Below are 14,229 nucleotides of genomic sequence, written 5' to 3' on the forward strand. Positions count from 1 at the left end.
TTTGAAAACTAAAAATAATACACTTGAAGCGAAAGCTGGGGAATCTGAGAAGATAGAGGCCAAGGTGAGCAGGCCGGATGGACTGTCCCGAAAGGACCCCAGGAGCAGCCAAGGGCTTCAGGCAAACACGTGACCCTCCAGTCTGTCATCCCAGAAACAAGCAACCACTCCAGAGAGATTTTCTCAAGAGAACACTCACAGCCTTCCTCAGTCACCCTGCACCCACCGGAAGAGAAAAATCCTAAGGACTAAATACATCTGCGAGTACAGCTCCCTGGCCCCCTCATTCAGGACTTGGAAATGCCCTTAAGCTACCCTGTCTTGCTGGCTTCCTCCTCTTGGAAATCGCAGCTTCCTCTGCATCACCTGCAGATGCTCAAGCACTCTTACCTTCCCCTCCTCGTGGCAGCCAAACCGTGACCTCCTTAAGAGCTGGGTGCTTTGATCACTGTATCCTCAACACCTATACAATCCTTGAAAAACAGTAGATACCCAATAAATGTTGATCTGAATTGTCGAAGGAGGGTCTTTTTCCCACCTTTGACCCTTTCATCAAATGGAGTGATTGCACATATTTCTTCTCTTTTCCTTAACACTTTTATTCTCCACTCTTCCTCACTTCCAAGATTTCTTTAGTTCTTAGGAGATCATTACATGTTTATGTAAGCATTTATCCCAGAGTTTGTGGTGCGGGTCTGTGCCCACTGCCATATGCATCACAGGGCCTGTGGCCACCCACTTCTCCTTTTCTGGTACTTGTCTTGTTTTTGCCCTTCAATTTCAGGAACTGAGGACATGTTAAATAAGTTGCTTTTTTTTTTTATAGCAGTTTCTTGGATTTATTTATTTATTTTTGATTATTTATGTATTTAATTTTTTTTACAATAAACATGCAGCATATTTGTAATGAAAATGAACACATCATCAAAAATTCATAAAACACACCCAGTATGAAGCCAGTGTGTAAGCCATCACTGAGAGTAACAGGCAATAACAGATTAAAGCATCAAGTACTAGCTGATAAGAGAAGAGAAAGCCTTATAAAGGACCTACAGCCATCATGGACATACCAACTAATATCAGGTACAGAGAAAGCAGCCATTGATTGTCTCAAGGCAATGGGCTGGTGGAGGGAGCTTTTTCTTGGAAACCATGACCTCAGTGATGTTTTACTTTAAAATAAATATCCTGATTTTCTTAAATCCAGCTTCGACCACAGTATGATTCATGTCCAAATGAGTGTGATGATACGGTGTATAGAGGAAGATTTAGCTGAGCTTTTAAAAAGGAATTTTCCCCTACACACTAGAAGATGCCGTCCTATACTGGCCCCTTATCTTAGTTGTTGAGCCCTCATGACAAGCCTGGCACTGTGCTGGTTCATGATCTGGTAGCAGAGGCAGCCACCGCCTTGGGGTGGCTCCTTCATCCACTGCACATCCTTTGCAAACATATGGCAGGACACTTGTCATAGTTCTTGGTCACATACAGCTTCCTTGAGGAAGTGACATTTCTGTCAAATGTTCAAAGTTGACTAGAAGGTGGTTGAGGGAAAACAGGTGATAAAGGAGCCAAGGGAACGACATGTTAAAAGGTCCTGGAGTGTGGAGGATGGGGCAGGGGGTGGGGTGGATAATGTCCATGATCTTGAAGACCTCACCAGTAGCTGGAGCGTGGAGCTGGGTGTAGTGGTCCAGATGAGGGTGAAGGAGTAGGCAGAGAGGGACTCAGAAAGAGCCTGGACGTGTGATAAGGCTGCTTTAGTCAGGAATCTTAGTTGTAAGTGACAAAAATCCACCAAGAGGAAACCGAAGACTTAACTGCCTTTCGTGGTCAAGACGTCATGGAGCTGTGAACCCCGGGCTCATGCTCGCTCTCCCTTGCATCAGCGTCACTCCTGGGCTGGCCTCTGAGAAATGGTCCTCTGACCCCTTTGTTACACAGAACCTAAAGACGGAGTGCAAGGGAACGGGGGTGAGAAAGGCTAATTGATAAGGGCCACTTTTCCTTCCAGTCTTGAAAGCTGCCTTCTCTTCAGGCCCCCTGGGGGAGGGCAGGAAGGCTGACCTTTGAGGGAGTTCATGGAGGTAGAGAAGGGGCAGGTGAGGGGTTCTGTTTCCGGACTCCAAAGCTGTTTGCTTTTGAAAAATAGCCGACCCACAGCCCCCTCTCTCTTTCTGGAAAGGCCTAAAATGCATTCTCTCAGCCGCATCCTGAGCCTTCCAAGGAAACAGGGCCATTTGGATTGGTAAGAGCCAACAAGGAGGGCGGGAACCCCAGGAACTCCTCCCGACTCCCGCCCCTCATTCTGGCCCTCGGTCCCCTAGCGCTAAGCGGGTCCTGACCTATTTGTCTTACTCGCGCTGCTTCTCCTCGCCCTTCTGAGTCCTTCAGGTCCCGCCCCAGAACTCTCCCGGCCGGTGAGCTAGCTGAGCAGCAGGACGTCCCACCCAGGGACCCCCTTTTTTCCTGGGCTCCGGCGCTTCCGCCTCCGGGGCGGAGACTCCTCCCCCTCACCGTCCCAGTTGTGTTCCCTGGAAGAGCTGCCGGAAAAGCGTCCGCCTGCTCCGGCCGGGGCGAGCGCGAAGCCGGCTCCCCCCGCCGCCCCGCCGCCCCGCCGCCCCGCCGCCCCGCGGCCGCCCGCGCGCAGGGCCCTTCCGGCGGCGCGGGCGCGGCTTCAGCACCGCGGACAGCGCCCCGCTCGCGGCATGGCCCTGCGCTCCGGCCCCGCGGCGCTGCTGCTGGGCTTCGGCCTCCTCGGGCTGCGCGCAGGTAAGAACCGGGCTCCAAGCTGCAAGGGGGAGCCCCAGCGGTAGACGAGTCTACGGGGGGACGCCTGGGCGACGGAGCTGGGAGGAGGACATCCCCGAAGGAGTAGGCGATGCAAGGAAGCGAGGGAGACCCGGGCAATGGTGGTGGGGAGGGCGTGGGCAAAGGGAGGGAGGAGGGAGGCGATCTCCCCAGGCTTTCTGGGGTGGCAGGAAGGCACACTCTGTGGCTGAGATGCCATTTGACTTCTCGTGAAATATTATCTCCAGAACTATATCTGGAAGGGCACCCTCCCTTAGCTCTCCATCATTTTCTGTGCCCCACACTGGGCTCCTGATTCTGGCCACTCCACAGGGGCAAGACAGGGGAGAGAAGTGACTTCTCAACTCTCTTGTAGGGTGGGATGGAAGACTTGGAAGGGAAGGCGCTCTGCCAGGCTAAGGGCCAGGAAGGAGCTCTGCGGGGTGGGGGTAGCTCTGTGCAGAGCTGCGGGAGAGACAGTCTGTGGAGGGGTGGGTACAAAGGGCTTGTGCAGCTAACCGAGCTTCCCACAACTGCATGCCATCTCCTGGGCGGGGGGCTCCCGTATGTGTGGAATTTGTGACTGAATACATGTTCTGAGGCCCAGCGCAGGCAGCCCAGCATCCACTCCAACCCAGCGCCAGGGAAGGTGGGGGTGGGGTGGGGTCACAGCCCCGGTCACATGTGGAGGCGCATAATGTTACTGGTTTACATAGATGGGCCCTGACTGAGGTGGGACATAAAGAGCTGTTCCCTTTCACCTCCATCCAAAACCCTCCTTGAACTGCAGGGATCTTTTAGAAGCCATGAAAACATGAAATCGCAAGTGTTTTGAAACCACAGTCTGAGACCTTGCAGGAAGAGCAGGTCTGTACTAATCCTTGCAGAGTGGGTTTTTAGTCAGGAGACATCTGTGTGAGGCTGTCTGGTCTCCCTGGTCGGTGATCTCGGAGAAGGCTTCTCTGGGACTGGCCCTCATGGGATAACCTAAGCATCCTGCTGCATCCTTAGGGACGGAGCGGTGGCAAGCTCCTGTTCTGGCCTGGTTGCCCCACTTGCCTAGGGAGAGTGGGCTGCGAGGTGCACCCTCCTTGCCTACTTCCTTCCTTCCTGCCCCCTGCCCCCCTGCCCAGGAGTCTGGGGTACTGACACAGAGGAGCGGCTGGTGGAGCATCTCCTGGATCCTTCCCGGTACAACAAGCTCATTCGCCCAGCCACCAATGGCTCTGAGCTGGTGACGGTACAGCTCATGGTGTCCCTGGCCCAGCTCATTAGTGTGGTGAGTGCGGGTCCCAAACTCTCTGCCCAGCTACTCAAGTCAGAACAGCCAGAATGTGTTCATGTTTGTGCTTACTCCTCCGGAAATCCCAAGGCTTGGGGAGGCACGGGAAGGACCGTGGGTGGTTGCAGTGAGCCTGCAGGCTGCGGGGCCTTCTCAGCAGCTTCTCTTCTTCCCTGCAGCATGAGCGGGAGCAGATCATGACCACCAATGTCTGGCTGACGCAGGTTAGCGCTCTTCCTGCCCAGTCCACGTCCCTGGTTTGCTCTTCCCGCCTTGTTTTTGTTTTTGTTTCGCATGTGCTTTCCCTCACTTTTAATCTCCTCAAAAAAGGCAGAAAGGTATAGACTTTGGAGAGCTAAATAACTGGATCTGAAACTTGGTGCTTCCACTCACCGGCTCGGTGAGTTTGAACACGTTAAACTCTACAGGATTCGTTTTCTTATTTGTAAAATGTAGATTCTTATATCTTGGCTTAGATGTGCAAATTACCAGAGAGTATCTTACGAACCACATTTGCTGGGCCGAGAAGTCACTGTGGGGAGGGGATGGCTTTTCAAATCCTCCTCAATCCAGATTGCCTACCCTCCTCCTGTCCTTGACCTTGAGCCTCAGCAAGGTCATGGGCTTGTAAGCTTCCCTCTCTCCCTTTCCCAGGAATGGGAGGACTACCGGCTCACCTGGAAGCCTGAGGAGTTTGACAACATGAAGAAAGTTCGGCTCCCTTCCAAACACATCTGGCTCCCAGATGTGGTTCTATACAACAAGTAGGTGGCCTTGGAGCGATGGGAAGGCCGGAGGTGACCCCAGGGGTGCTCTGAGAGGGAAGGGTCCTAGGGAAAGTGAATTAGCTCATGCTGCCGGACAGAAGGGATTTCTCGCTGGCACAGACAGTGCAGGCGGACAGACCCAGACTAGTGAGGTGTAATGTGGAGAACCCCGACAACTCCAAGGTGATTTGGGCCATGGCCAATCCCCTCCTCGCCAAATCTGAGTCCCACTGCTGGGAGCCGCAGTGGGATATAGACAGGGATTGACAGCCCCAGCGCCTATACTGATTTAAGAATAGGCTTTCCTGGAGGATTGTTCAGGATCAAAGAACCTGGAGGCCCTAGCGTGTCCTCTGGGTTCTGTCCCCTTTCCTGCAATAATCCCACTTACTTCCAAGATCCCAAATCACTAGTGGGTGCATCTCCTGCTCCCACCTGCCCTGTCCCCCTCATTGCCTGGGGTTCCTTACTCTGGCCTCCCTGGCTCCCCCAACTTCTCCACTGGCGTGAGGAGCAACCCGCTTGCACAATGCATGACAAGTGGCAGACAGCCCCCGTCATCCTCCCTCTTCTGCCTCCAAAAGGCCTCACAGGCCTCCTGACCACCAACTCACCCAGATCCCCTTCTTGCTCAATTCCTGCCCCACCTCCGTATACTCCTGGATGGTTACTCTCAGACCTGGGTTTCCCCTCCTCCGGCTCAGGGCTGGCTTGATGGGTGGGGTGCAGGTATGCGTGCGCCGGGGCTCACTGCTCCTCCCTCGGCAGTGCTGACGGCATGTACGAGGTGTCCTTCTATTCCAACGCCGTGGTCTCCTATGACGGCAGCATCTTCTGGCTGCCGCCCGCCATCTACAAGAGCGCCTGCAAGATCGAAGTGAAGCACTTCCCGTTCGACCAGCAGAACTGCACCATGAAGTTCCGCTCGTGGACCTACGACCGCACGGAGATCGACCTGGTGCTCAAGAGTGACGTGGCCAGCCTGGACGACTTCACCCCCAGCGGCGAGTGGGACATCGTGGCGCTGCCCGGCCGGCGCAACGAGAACCCGGACGACTCCACGTACGTGGACATCACCTACGACTTCATCATCCGCCGCAAGCCGCTCTTCTACACCATCAACCTCATCATCCCCTGCGTGCTCATCACCTCGCTGGCCATCCTGGTCTTCTACCTGCCGTCCGACTGCGGCGAGAAGATGACACTCTGCATCTCCGTGCTGCTGGCGCTCACCGTCTTCCTGCTGCTCATCTCCAAGATCGTGCCGCCCACACACACCTCTCTGGACGTACAGCTCGTGAGCTTTGGCTCTCACTGTTCTCACCATGGTGCTCGTCTCTTTTTCTTCTCCATCGTCTGCAGCGTGTGGTGCCAACGTGCACCGCTGTGTGCACCGCCTGGCGCCTGGGTCTGAGTCGTCTTTCCGCTATCTTCATGCAGCAACCCCAACGCGCGCTCTTCAGCCAACCTGCTCTTTGGCCGCGTCAGCCAGCAACCGCCCGAAGCGCCTCACTAAGAAGCGGGGAGTCGTATTCGGTGCCTGCGCGCTGCGGCGGCGGCGCAGCTACTGACCTCCAGCGGCGGTGTTTGGCGTCGCTTCATGTGCGGTTGCGTCGCGCCTTGGTGGCGATAGAGCGTGGCGCGGCGCCACCAGGCCTGCGCGGGAGTGCAGGGCGGCACTGGCCTCCTCGGGCTCTTCTCCGTGGGCTTTCGGGAGGCGGCGCCGGAGGTCGATAACGGAGTGATACGAACTCGGTGGGCCGATGCGACCGGCTCGGCGGGCGGGCGGAGGCTGCTAACTGACGCTGGCTGGTGTGGCGCTGACTGAAGCCACCCCGCTGGCCCTAGAGACCGGGCTGGTGACTGGGCCGAGCTAGCTGTGTGGCACGCAAAGGCCACTGGTCCCTCGTGCACTTCCACTACTGGGCATGATCTAGAAGATTAGTGGGGAGCAGAGGAAGACCAGATCCACAGCCGTTTTCTACCTTTAGGCCTGGTGAATTGTCGGCGGAGAGGCTGGCGAGTGCAAGTCTTCAAGCCCCCGCCTGTGTGCACGCAACCTTATTCTTTCAATCGCCTTGCTGGAGAGGGACCCCGGGAACCCCGAGCCCGCGCAGGGCAGAGTGCTACGGGCCGGCAGCGGTCAGCGGTCAGCCATCAGCCTTCGGGTACCGGGAGGGGTCCGGGCTGTGGCTCGGCAGTGGTTGCCATAGTGACCGGCCAGGTTTCCGCTAGGATGCAGCAGTTCGGATTTGGTGGGGGGAGGAAGGGCGGCTCCAGCACCACCGCTTGGGGGGTAGGGGTGGGGGCTTGAGAGCCTGGCGTTTCCGTTCCCCGGGAGGTCAGGACCGCGGTCTGGAGCTGGGGCTTGGCCCGGGAGCAGCGTACGTGCCTGATGGGCGGAGGGTGGGACCAGCACGGGGGAGACGCGGCGGGCGAGCGCGGGGGCTTAGCCGCCGCGGGTCCCGCCCCCGCCGCTTCCTGCCGCAGTCCTCTCGGTGCTCGGTGCAGTGGCCTACTTGGACGCCGCACCGGCACATCCAAGCCCCAGTGCTCCATCTACAGCCCCACCACCGGCTCGCTTCTCCTGCGGTCTCCCCATCTTACAGTAAATGGCATCGCCGTCCACCCAGTGGTTCAGACCAAAAACCTGGAGTGATTCTTGACTCTCCTCTCTCGCACCTCCCCCACCGTCCAGATCAGCGGAAGTCCTGCCCTGTGTTCACAATTTCCAAAAGACTCAGCTGTTTCTTTCCGCATCACCTCTCCGGGCTACTCCCCCGGCTCTTCCCGGACCGGGGCCGAGCCCCCTGGTCGTCTCCCTGAGTCAGCTCTGTTCTCCATCCAAATGCACGATGTGTCCTTCTCACCTTGTGCCTTCTCCCTTGCTCAGGTCACTGGCTTACTTGGCCGACTAGTCCCAGCGAGCAAAACTCTGTCCTACCTGAGGATGTTTGCACACATTGGTCTCTTGCCTGGAATGCTCTTCTTTTTTTCTTTTTAGAAAGTATTACTGGGGCACCTGGGTGGCTCAGTCAGTAAGCATCCGACTCTTGATTTTGGCGCAGGTCATGCATGAGCTCAGGGTTGTGGGATTGAGCCCCATACCTGGCTGCACTTAGTGGGGAGTCTGCTTGAGATCCCCCCCCAGCTCCCAGCTTTCTCTCTCTCAAGTAAATAAATTAAAGAAAAATATTATTACTATTAATGTTTGCTCTCCTGTTTGAGAGTAAGTTGCAGACATTGCGACCCTTTATCCCGAATACTTTGGTGTGTCTGTCCTGAGAATAGGGATGTTGTCTTGCATAACCAGGATCAATGATCAAATTCAGGAAATTCAACATCCATATAATATCTTTAACTGATAGAAAATCCATATTAAAAGTTTTCCAGGGGCGCCTGGGTGGCTCAGATGGCCTCCTGGTCCTGGGATTGAGCCCCATGTTGGTCTCCTGGCTCAGTGGGGAGTCTGCTTCTCCCTCTCCCTCTGCCTCTCCCCCTGCTCATGCTGTTTTTCTCTCAAATGAATAAATGAAATCTTTAAAAAAAAATGTTTTCCAACTTTTGGGGCACCTGGGTGGTGCAGTCAGTTAAGCATCTGACTCTTGGTTTCTGCTCAGGTCATGATCTCAAGGTTATGAGATGGAGCCCCGCATCTGGCTCTGTGCTCAGCTTGGAGTCGGCTTGAGATTCTCTCTCTCCCTCTGCCTACCCCCGCCGCGTGCACCCACTCACTCTCAAACAAATAAATCTTAAAAAAAAAAGTTTCCCAGCTTTCACAGTAATGTGCTCTGCAGCGCTCCCCAGCCTCATCCAGGATCTCGGATTGCATTCAGTTGTCCTGCCTTCTTTCGATCTGGAACAATTTGCGGGCTGGCCTAAGGGCCCTCAGTTTGGGTTTGTCTGATTGTTTCTTTCTTTGCTTTGTTCCTGCCATGGCTGGCTCCTTCTTACCTGTCCAATGTGACCTTCAGTGTCCCTTCCTCAAAGAGGCCATCCCAGACCACACCCTCCGTGTCTCTCAGTTCTTTGTTTCTTCATCAGCGTCTGCCAGCGTGTAAATTTCATTCTTGCTTATTTGTGCCCCTTTCCCTCCGTGGACGATAAGCCGCAGCCCACGTTTGTCTTGCTTTTGGTCACGGCTCGTGCCTGGCATGGTGCCAGGCCCGTGGCAAGCACAGGTGTGGCATGCATAAGCCGTCAGTCTGCAGCCGACCGAATGAAGGTGCACAGCGACCTCCTTCGCGGCCCCCAGGTGCACTCAGGCCCGAGTGGGGCAGACCCGTGGCAGCTATCAGACCCCGACGGTATCCTCTTTCCGACGGAGTGATCACATCTGGGGACCAGCCCTCCCTCTCTGGGGACCGTGTGCTGGAGGTGGTGCTGCCGGGCGGGGTTCCCCAGGCAGTCACGGGAGGAGGGAGGCCTGCAGAGCCAGGCATGCAGTCAATAATTGGACACCCATTCACTGGCACTCTGTCACTGATGCTGGGATTGCAAAATGAATCAGCTAGTGTCCCTGTCATTTAGGAACTTGTAGCTGGTTGGGGTGGGGGTCGGGTGGCAGCCATGCAAATTGAAATGGTGATACAGTGCAGTGAAAATACTGTGATCGAGATGTGTCCACATGCTGAGGGAGTCCAGAGAGGACAACGGTTTGCTCTGATCAGGAGTGTCAGGAAAGATCACTTCAGAGAAGAGGTAACATTTGATTTGGGCTTTAAAGGATGTGTAGGAGTTCACCAGGCAGAGAAAGGGAAGACCAGAATTCTAGACAGAAAGGCGACTCAAAGGCACAGAGACTTGAGAGCACACGTGGGGCTTTGGTAAGTCGGGGTCAGAGGGTGGAAGAGGGTGGTAAGTAGGCGTTTGTCATGGGTGGGTCGTGGATCCAAACTTAGGACTTTTTGGATGGGCCCTGGAGGCCGTGGGGCCCGTGGAGGTTCTAAGCAGCCAAGTTTGGAGCCATGCTTTGGAAGAGTCGCTGTGGGGTCATGAAGGGAGAGGAGTGAGGTGCGTGTGTGTAGTGAGACCAGCCCGTTTCCATTTCACTCCTGTCCTGCATCATGTGACTGATCCCCCGGCCTCCTTTGTCTCCTCTGTCCAGGTGAGTGAGGACTGGAAGTATGTCGCCATGGTGATCGACCGCCTCTTCCTCTGGATCTTTGTCTTCGTCTGTGTTTTTGGCACCGTTGGCATGTTCCTGCAGCCTCTCTTCCAGAACTACTCCACGGCTACCTTCCTGCACGCAGACCACTCGGCTCCCAGCTCCAAGTGAGGCCCCCCCCAGCTCCTCGCGGCTTCAGCCCTTGGCCTCAGTGGACTGTAGTTTTGGGCAGAGGAGGGACTAGTGAGCTACAGGCGGAGTGGGCACCGCCGCGGACCCAGGCTTTCCCGCCCCCTGAGCCCCTCCCAGCACCACTGGCAGCAGGCGGCCAGTGCGCCCTGGCGGCTGGACCCACTGCCGGCCTGTCTTCTTACAGCAGCCAGACGGGAGTGCTGCTGGCCCAGCGTGGAGGCTGAGGAGTGGAGATGTTGGGCCTTCCGCTCTGAGGGAAGTGCGATGGGGGAGGGGCCAGGTTGGGGCAGAGTCCCAGGGCCTCTGGCCCCGTGCTGAGCTGACACAGTGTGGTGGTCTGACATCATAGGAGCTCAGAGCGACCCGGCTCAGCCCCCACCGAAGGACAGTGTCTGGGCTGGCGGGCCTGTCCAGGGGCTCATCTGGAGCTGTGATCAGACCCTCGGGGGCCCTTTGGCCCAGTCCCGCAGCCCCTTGCTTCTGTGGGCTACAGAGCCCAGCCCCAGGTCCTGGCACCCCTGCACTTCCCCCCACGTCCTTTCTTTTGGGGCGGGCCAGGCCGGGCATCAAGCCCCTGAGTTTGGAGTCTTGCGGTGACCTGCTTGGAGCCCAAGGCCAAGTCCTCCAGCTGTGCACACGACATGAGCTGTTGGCTGTCTCTCCCCACCTGAACTGACCGGCTCTTTGGAGTCAGGAACGTAAAGCTGTAGCTTTCAGCAGACCTAGCCGTCCTGCCACAGCAGAGGGGGCCGGGTAGGAGAGAGTCAGCCCCCCCACCCCCCTGGCCAACCCCCCAAGCAGACCTGAGCTGGGTGGAGCAGAACCTTGTTGCCGCCGTCATTGGCTCCTCAGAAAGCATGGTCTTTGCTTCTGTCCTGTCGGCGGATAGAGGCGGTTTCCTGACACTGCTCCCAGGGACCAGCTGGGGGCCACCTGGCCTTTTAGCTTAGGAAACAGACCTCTGACGGACCTGTTGCCCCCACCCCTGCCACGTGACTGGCTCTGATTTGTGGTCCCAGCCTTTCCTCAGTGCCAGCAGGTGACCAGTCACAGAGCAGCCAAAGGGCAGGCCGACTCAGACCACGCTGTCCTCTGGAGTCCAGCTGGACTCCCGCTTCTGCAGGCGTGGGAGAGGTGGGGGTGGTGGTGACGGGCTGGGGGGGACCAGACACTGTCGGTTTGGGTTTTAGTCCTGACTCACACCGGCTTGCTCAGCCCCTGGGAGCAAGTCCCTTTGCCTCTCTGGGCCTCAGCGACCTCATCTCTGAAATGGGGACAGTTGTGAGGAGGGAGCCCAGTCTGTACTTGATGGAGACTTGACGAGTGTGCAGTCCGGAGGTGGGCAGAGCTGGGGGCAGTGGGCTCACCTGACTGTCCTGGCAGCCTTCCTCGCACGCCCTTCCTCTCCTTCTCTCTTCCTTGACAAACCGAGTCCCGTGAGCCAGGGTGGGGGTCTGGGGAGCCGGGGACTGAAGGAGCACAGCCGAGAGGAACTTCCCAGGGGCTGCTCGGTGGGTCTGACAGCTGTGGCTCTCTGGAGTGCCTTCAGCAAAGCGTCGTTCTGTTCCTGTGCTGAGCTCCTCCCCAGACAGGTGTGTGCTCGGGGCCTCTGGGCTGATGTCGTCTTGTCCTGGCTGTGGACGCTCAGCCGGCCGCAGGGCAAGATGTGCCTCAGCGCATTTCCCCACCTGCGGATGGGGGACCTCTCTTCTGAGCAGGCATCTCGGCACTGCGGAGACCCCCCTCTTCTAGGGCAGCAAACTGAGAGTTGACTGTGTTATGTCTGGACCCCCTGCAGATTCATAGCCCTGGGGACCCGAAGAGCAATTGGAAAGGAGCCCTCCCTCTGGAGGGCGGGGTGCCAGCCCGAGGCCCTGGCTTCTGGCTCTCCCGGGTTCCTTGCTGCGGCCTGGGCCATGTGACTGTGCTTGTCCTTGCTTTGAGTACTTCCTGCAAGGGGCTGTTGTCCAAGTAAGTCACCAAAAATGCTTGAGGGCCTGAAGGCCAGCAGCTTGCCCAGCTCTCAGTGAGCCTCTGACATGTAAGGAAACCGAGGCCTGGGAACTGCTGCCTGACTTGGGACAAGCATTGTCCCTTCGCTTCCTTTGGTGTTGGCAGGAGCTCCCTGCCCCTTCCATGGGGGCCTATCTTTGGAGAGAATCAGGTGCCCAGTTCAGTGTCCCCAAGCTGGAGAGGGTGGTACAGACCCTGGACTGAAGCCTGAGCGAAGTGGGCTTGGGAGGGGCTGCTGAGGAAGCGGGCGGGCGTTGTCTCCGTCCGAAAACCGCTTTGTCCTATAAGCGGGCCTGTGCAGACTGCTGTGACGGTTGGTGCCACAGCAGGAGGAAAACAGTTTCTTGGTGGCGAGGCGTCTAATACTTCAACAGCTGGACTAAGTCATCGAAAACTTGAAAGCAAACAGGACACGGCTGCCTCCCAGCTGGCCTGCTCTGCAGAGGAAGCCTGTCCGTGCAGGAAGGGCAAGAGGCAGGGAATGCTCTGGGCAGGCTAGGGGCTTGACTCCTGTCTCCTCCCAGCCCCAGGCCTTTGTTCCGCACAACAGCCTGTGGGGAAGGGGCCCCCGTCAACAGGAGACTCGTGCAGAGCCTCTCTGAGCTGCCTGCACGGCTGGGCCTTGAGGCGGGCTACGGGAAAGCAAGGGGCACCTCTGATTTGGTCCCTGGCCAGAGTGCACTCAGCTCCAGCTCTCAGCCTCTGCTTCCAGGTGCCCGGGCCACGGCCACGTCGTCCCTCAGCCCAGCAGGTGCCAGGTGGTCACCTGCCCAGGCCGGAACGAGAATTAGCAGCACGTTTCCATGTTTGTCCCAACAGGCCCGAGGGGCCAGGGTGAATGTCACACGGCTCCTAAGGGACTGTAGGTCTAGGAGTCGTCGCTAGGATGCCTCACTCACCCACCCCCAGAGTCCCCCTCCCCCCCCACCGGCCTTGGCCCCCCTTGTCTGTGCTTCTGGAATATTCGCACTGGTCTACCCACTCCAGGCCAGACTCCTTAGGAACTCAAGATTCTCGTAAAGAAATTTGTTTCCAAACACGTCTTGTCTCTCTTATATTTGGGGGCCAGGGTTGGCAAATTTGGGAAACTGGGGGGAGGATGCTAGAGAAATTGGACTCATGAGGCATGAGAGACAGTACAAGAGTCTGAAGGTCGGCGGGAACTAATTGCTGTGATTGGTGCCTTACAAGGGCGCTGGTCAGACGGGAAAGAAATGGCCCAATGGCTGGGCCGAGAGCAGACAGAGCCCAGAAATAGCTCCTGGGGGGCCTCTTAAAGAAGGGCCCTGGAGGCAGGGTCGGCTGGGGTCTCCTCACAGCTCGGGTGCACGGGGAGGGCAGGGCTGTGGTCTGTGCAGAGGCCGCACCTGTCCCCAGAACCCTGGTTTGCTCTGCGCCCAGACCTGGTGGCGGCATGTGGCCCCTGGCGGAAAGCAGGGTAAGGAGCCGACGGACACTGCTCCTGTGGGCAGCCCTGCGGCTGAGGGCTCCCAGTATGTCCTGGGGGGGGCAGACATCCAGCTGACTCAGCCCTGGGTCCCGGGGGGTCATGAATGTCGCCCCCACACAGCTGTGGTCCTTAATGTGCCCCCGAACTCGTCACTGGCCCTCCTGGCCTCAGCTGTCCCATCTGTCACGGACGGGGAAGGAGGCTTCCCTGTGACTTTGTGTCCTCTGGGAGGACAGTGTTTCTAAAAAGTCAGGGACGAATGTGGTGGAGACTCTGACCTGAATCACAGTGTGGGAAGGGGCACAATCTCTGTGAAAGTCACGCGGAGAAATATCCCAGTGCCTTCCCTTGAGACTGTAGCCCAGCCGATGCTGGGCCCACCGAGACCCTGTTCTGAACGTGCTGGGGGGCGGGGGCTGGACAGAGCACGCCTGGTGCGTGCGATTTGGGGGGTGGTCTCAGAGAAGGTTTCCCTGCTCCGAGGACAAGGTGTTAAGCTGTGGGCTGTGTTGGGGCACTGGGGGTGTGCAGCCCGTGGCAGGCAAAGGGCGGCCCTGTCCCCAGAAACCGCAGGGCCACGGCCCCCTCTGCCCCCATCCCTCCCCCCGGGAAGCCAAGACTGGAGACC

The 14,229-nt window shown here is 57.4% G+C and overlaps 1 protein-coding gene across 1 annotated transcript; it reads left to right on the forward strand.

The window, feature by feature from the left end:
• Positions 1-2,708: 2,708 nt before the first annotated feature.
• CHRNB2 (cholinergic receptor nicotinic beta 2 subunit) lies at positions 2,709-10,117 on the forward strand. The gene is given in 9 exon segments (XM_040634471.1): positions 2,709-2,772; positions 3,924-4,069; positions 4,252-4,296; positions 4,727-4,836; positions 5,608-6,142; positions 6,144-6,368; positions 6,473-6,651; positions 7,330-7,447; positions 9,947-10,117. Coding segments are annotated over 9 exon segments (1,593 nt in total).
• Positions 10,118-14,229: the final 4,112 nt, after the last annotated feature.

This window comes from Ursus maritimus, unplaced genomic scaffold (assembly GCF_017311325.1).
Source record: "Ursus maritimus isolate PB19 unplaced genomic scaffold, ASM1731132v1 scaffold_2, whole genome shotgun sequence".
In the NCBI taxonomy this organism is placed as follows: domain Eukaryota; kingdom Metazoa; phylum Chordata; class Mammalia; order Carnivora; family Ursidae; genus Ursus; species Ursus maritimus.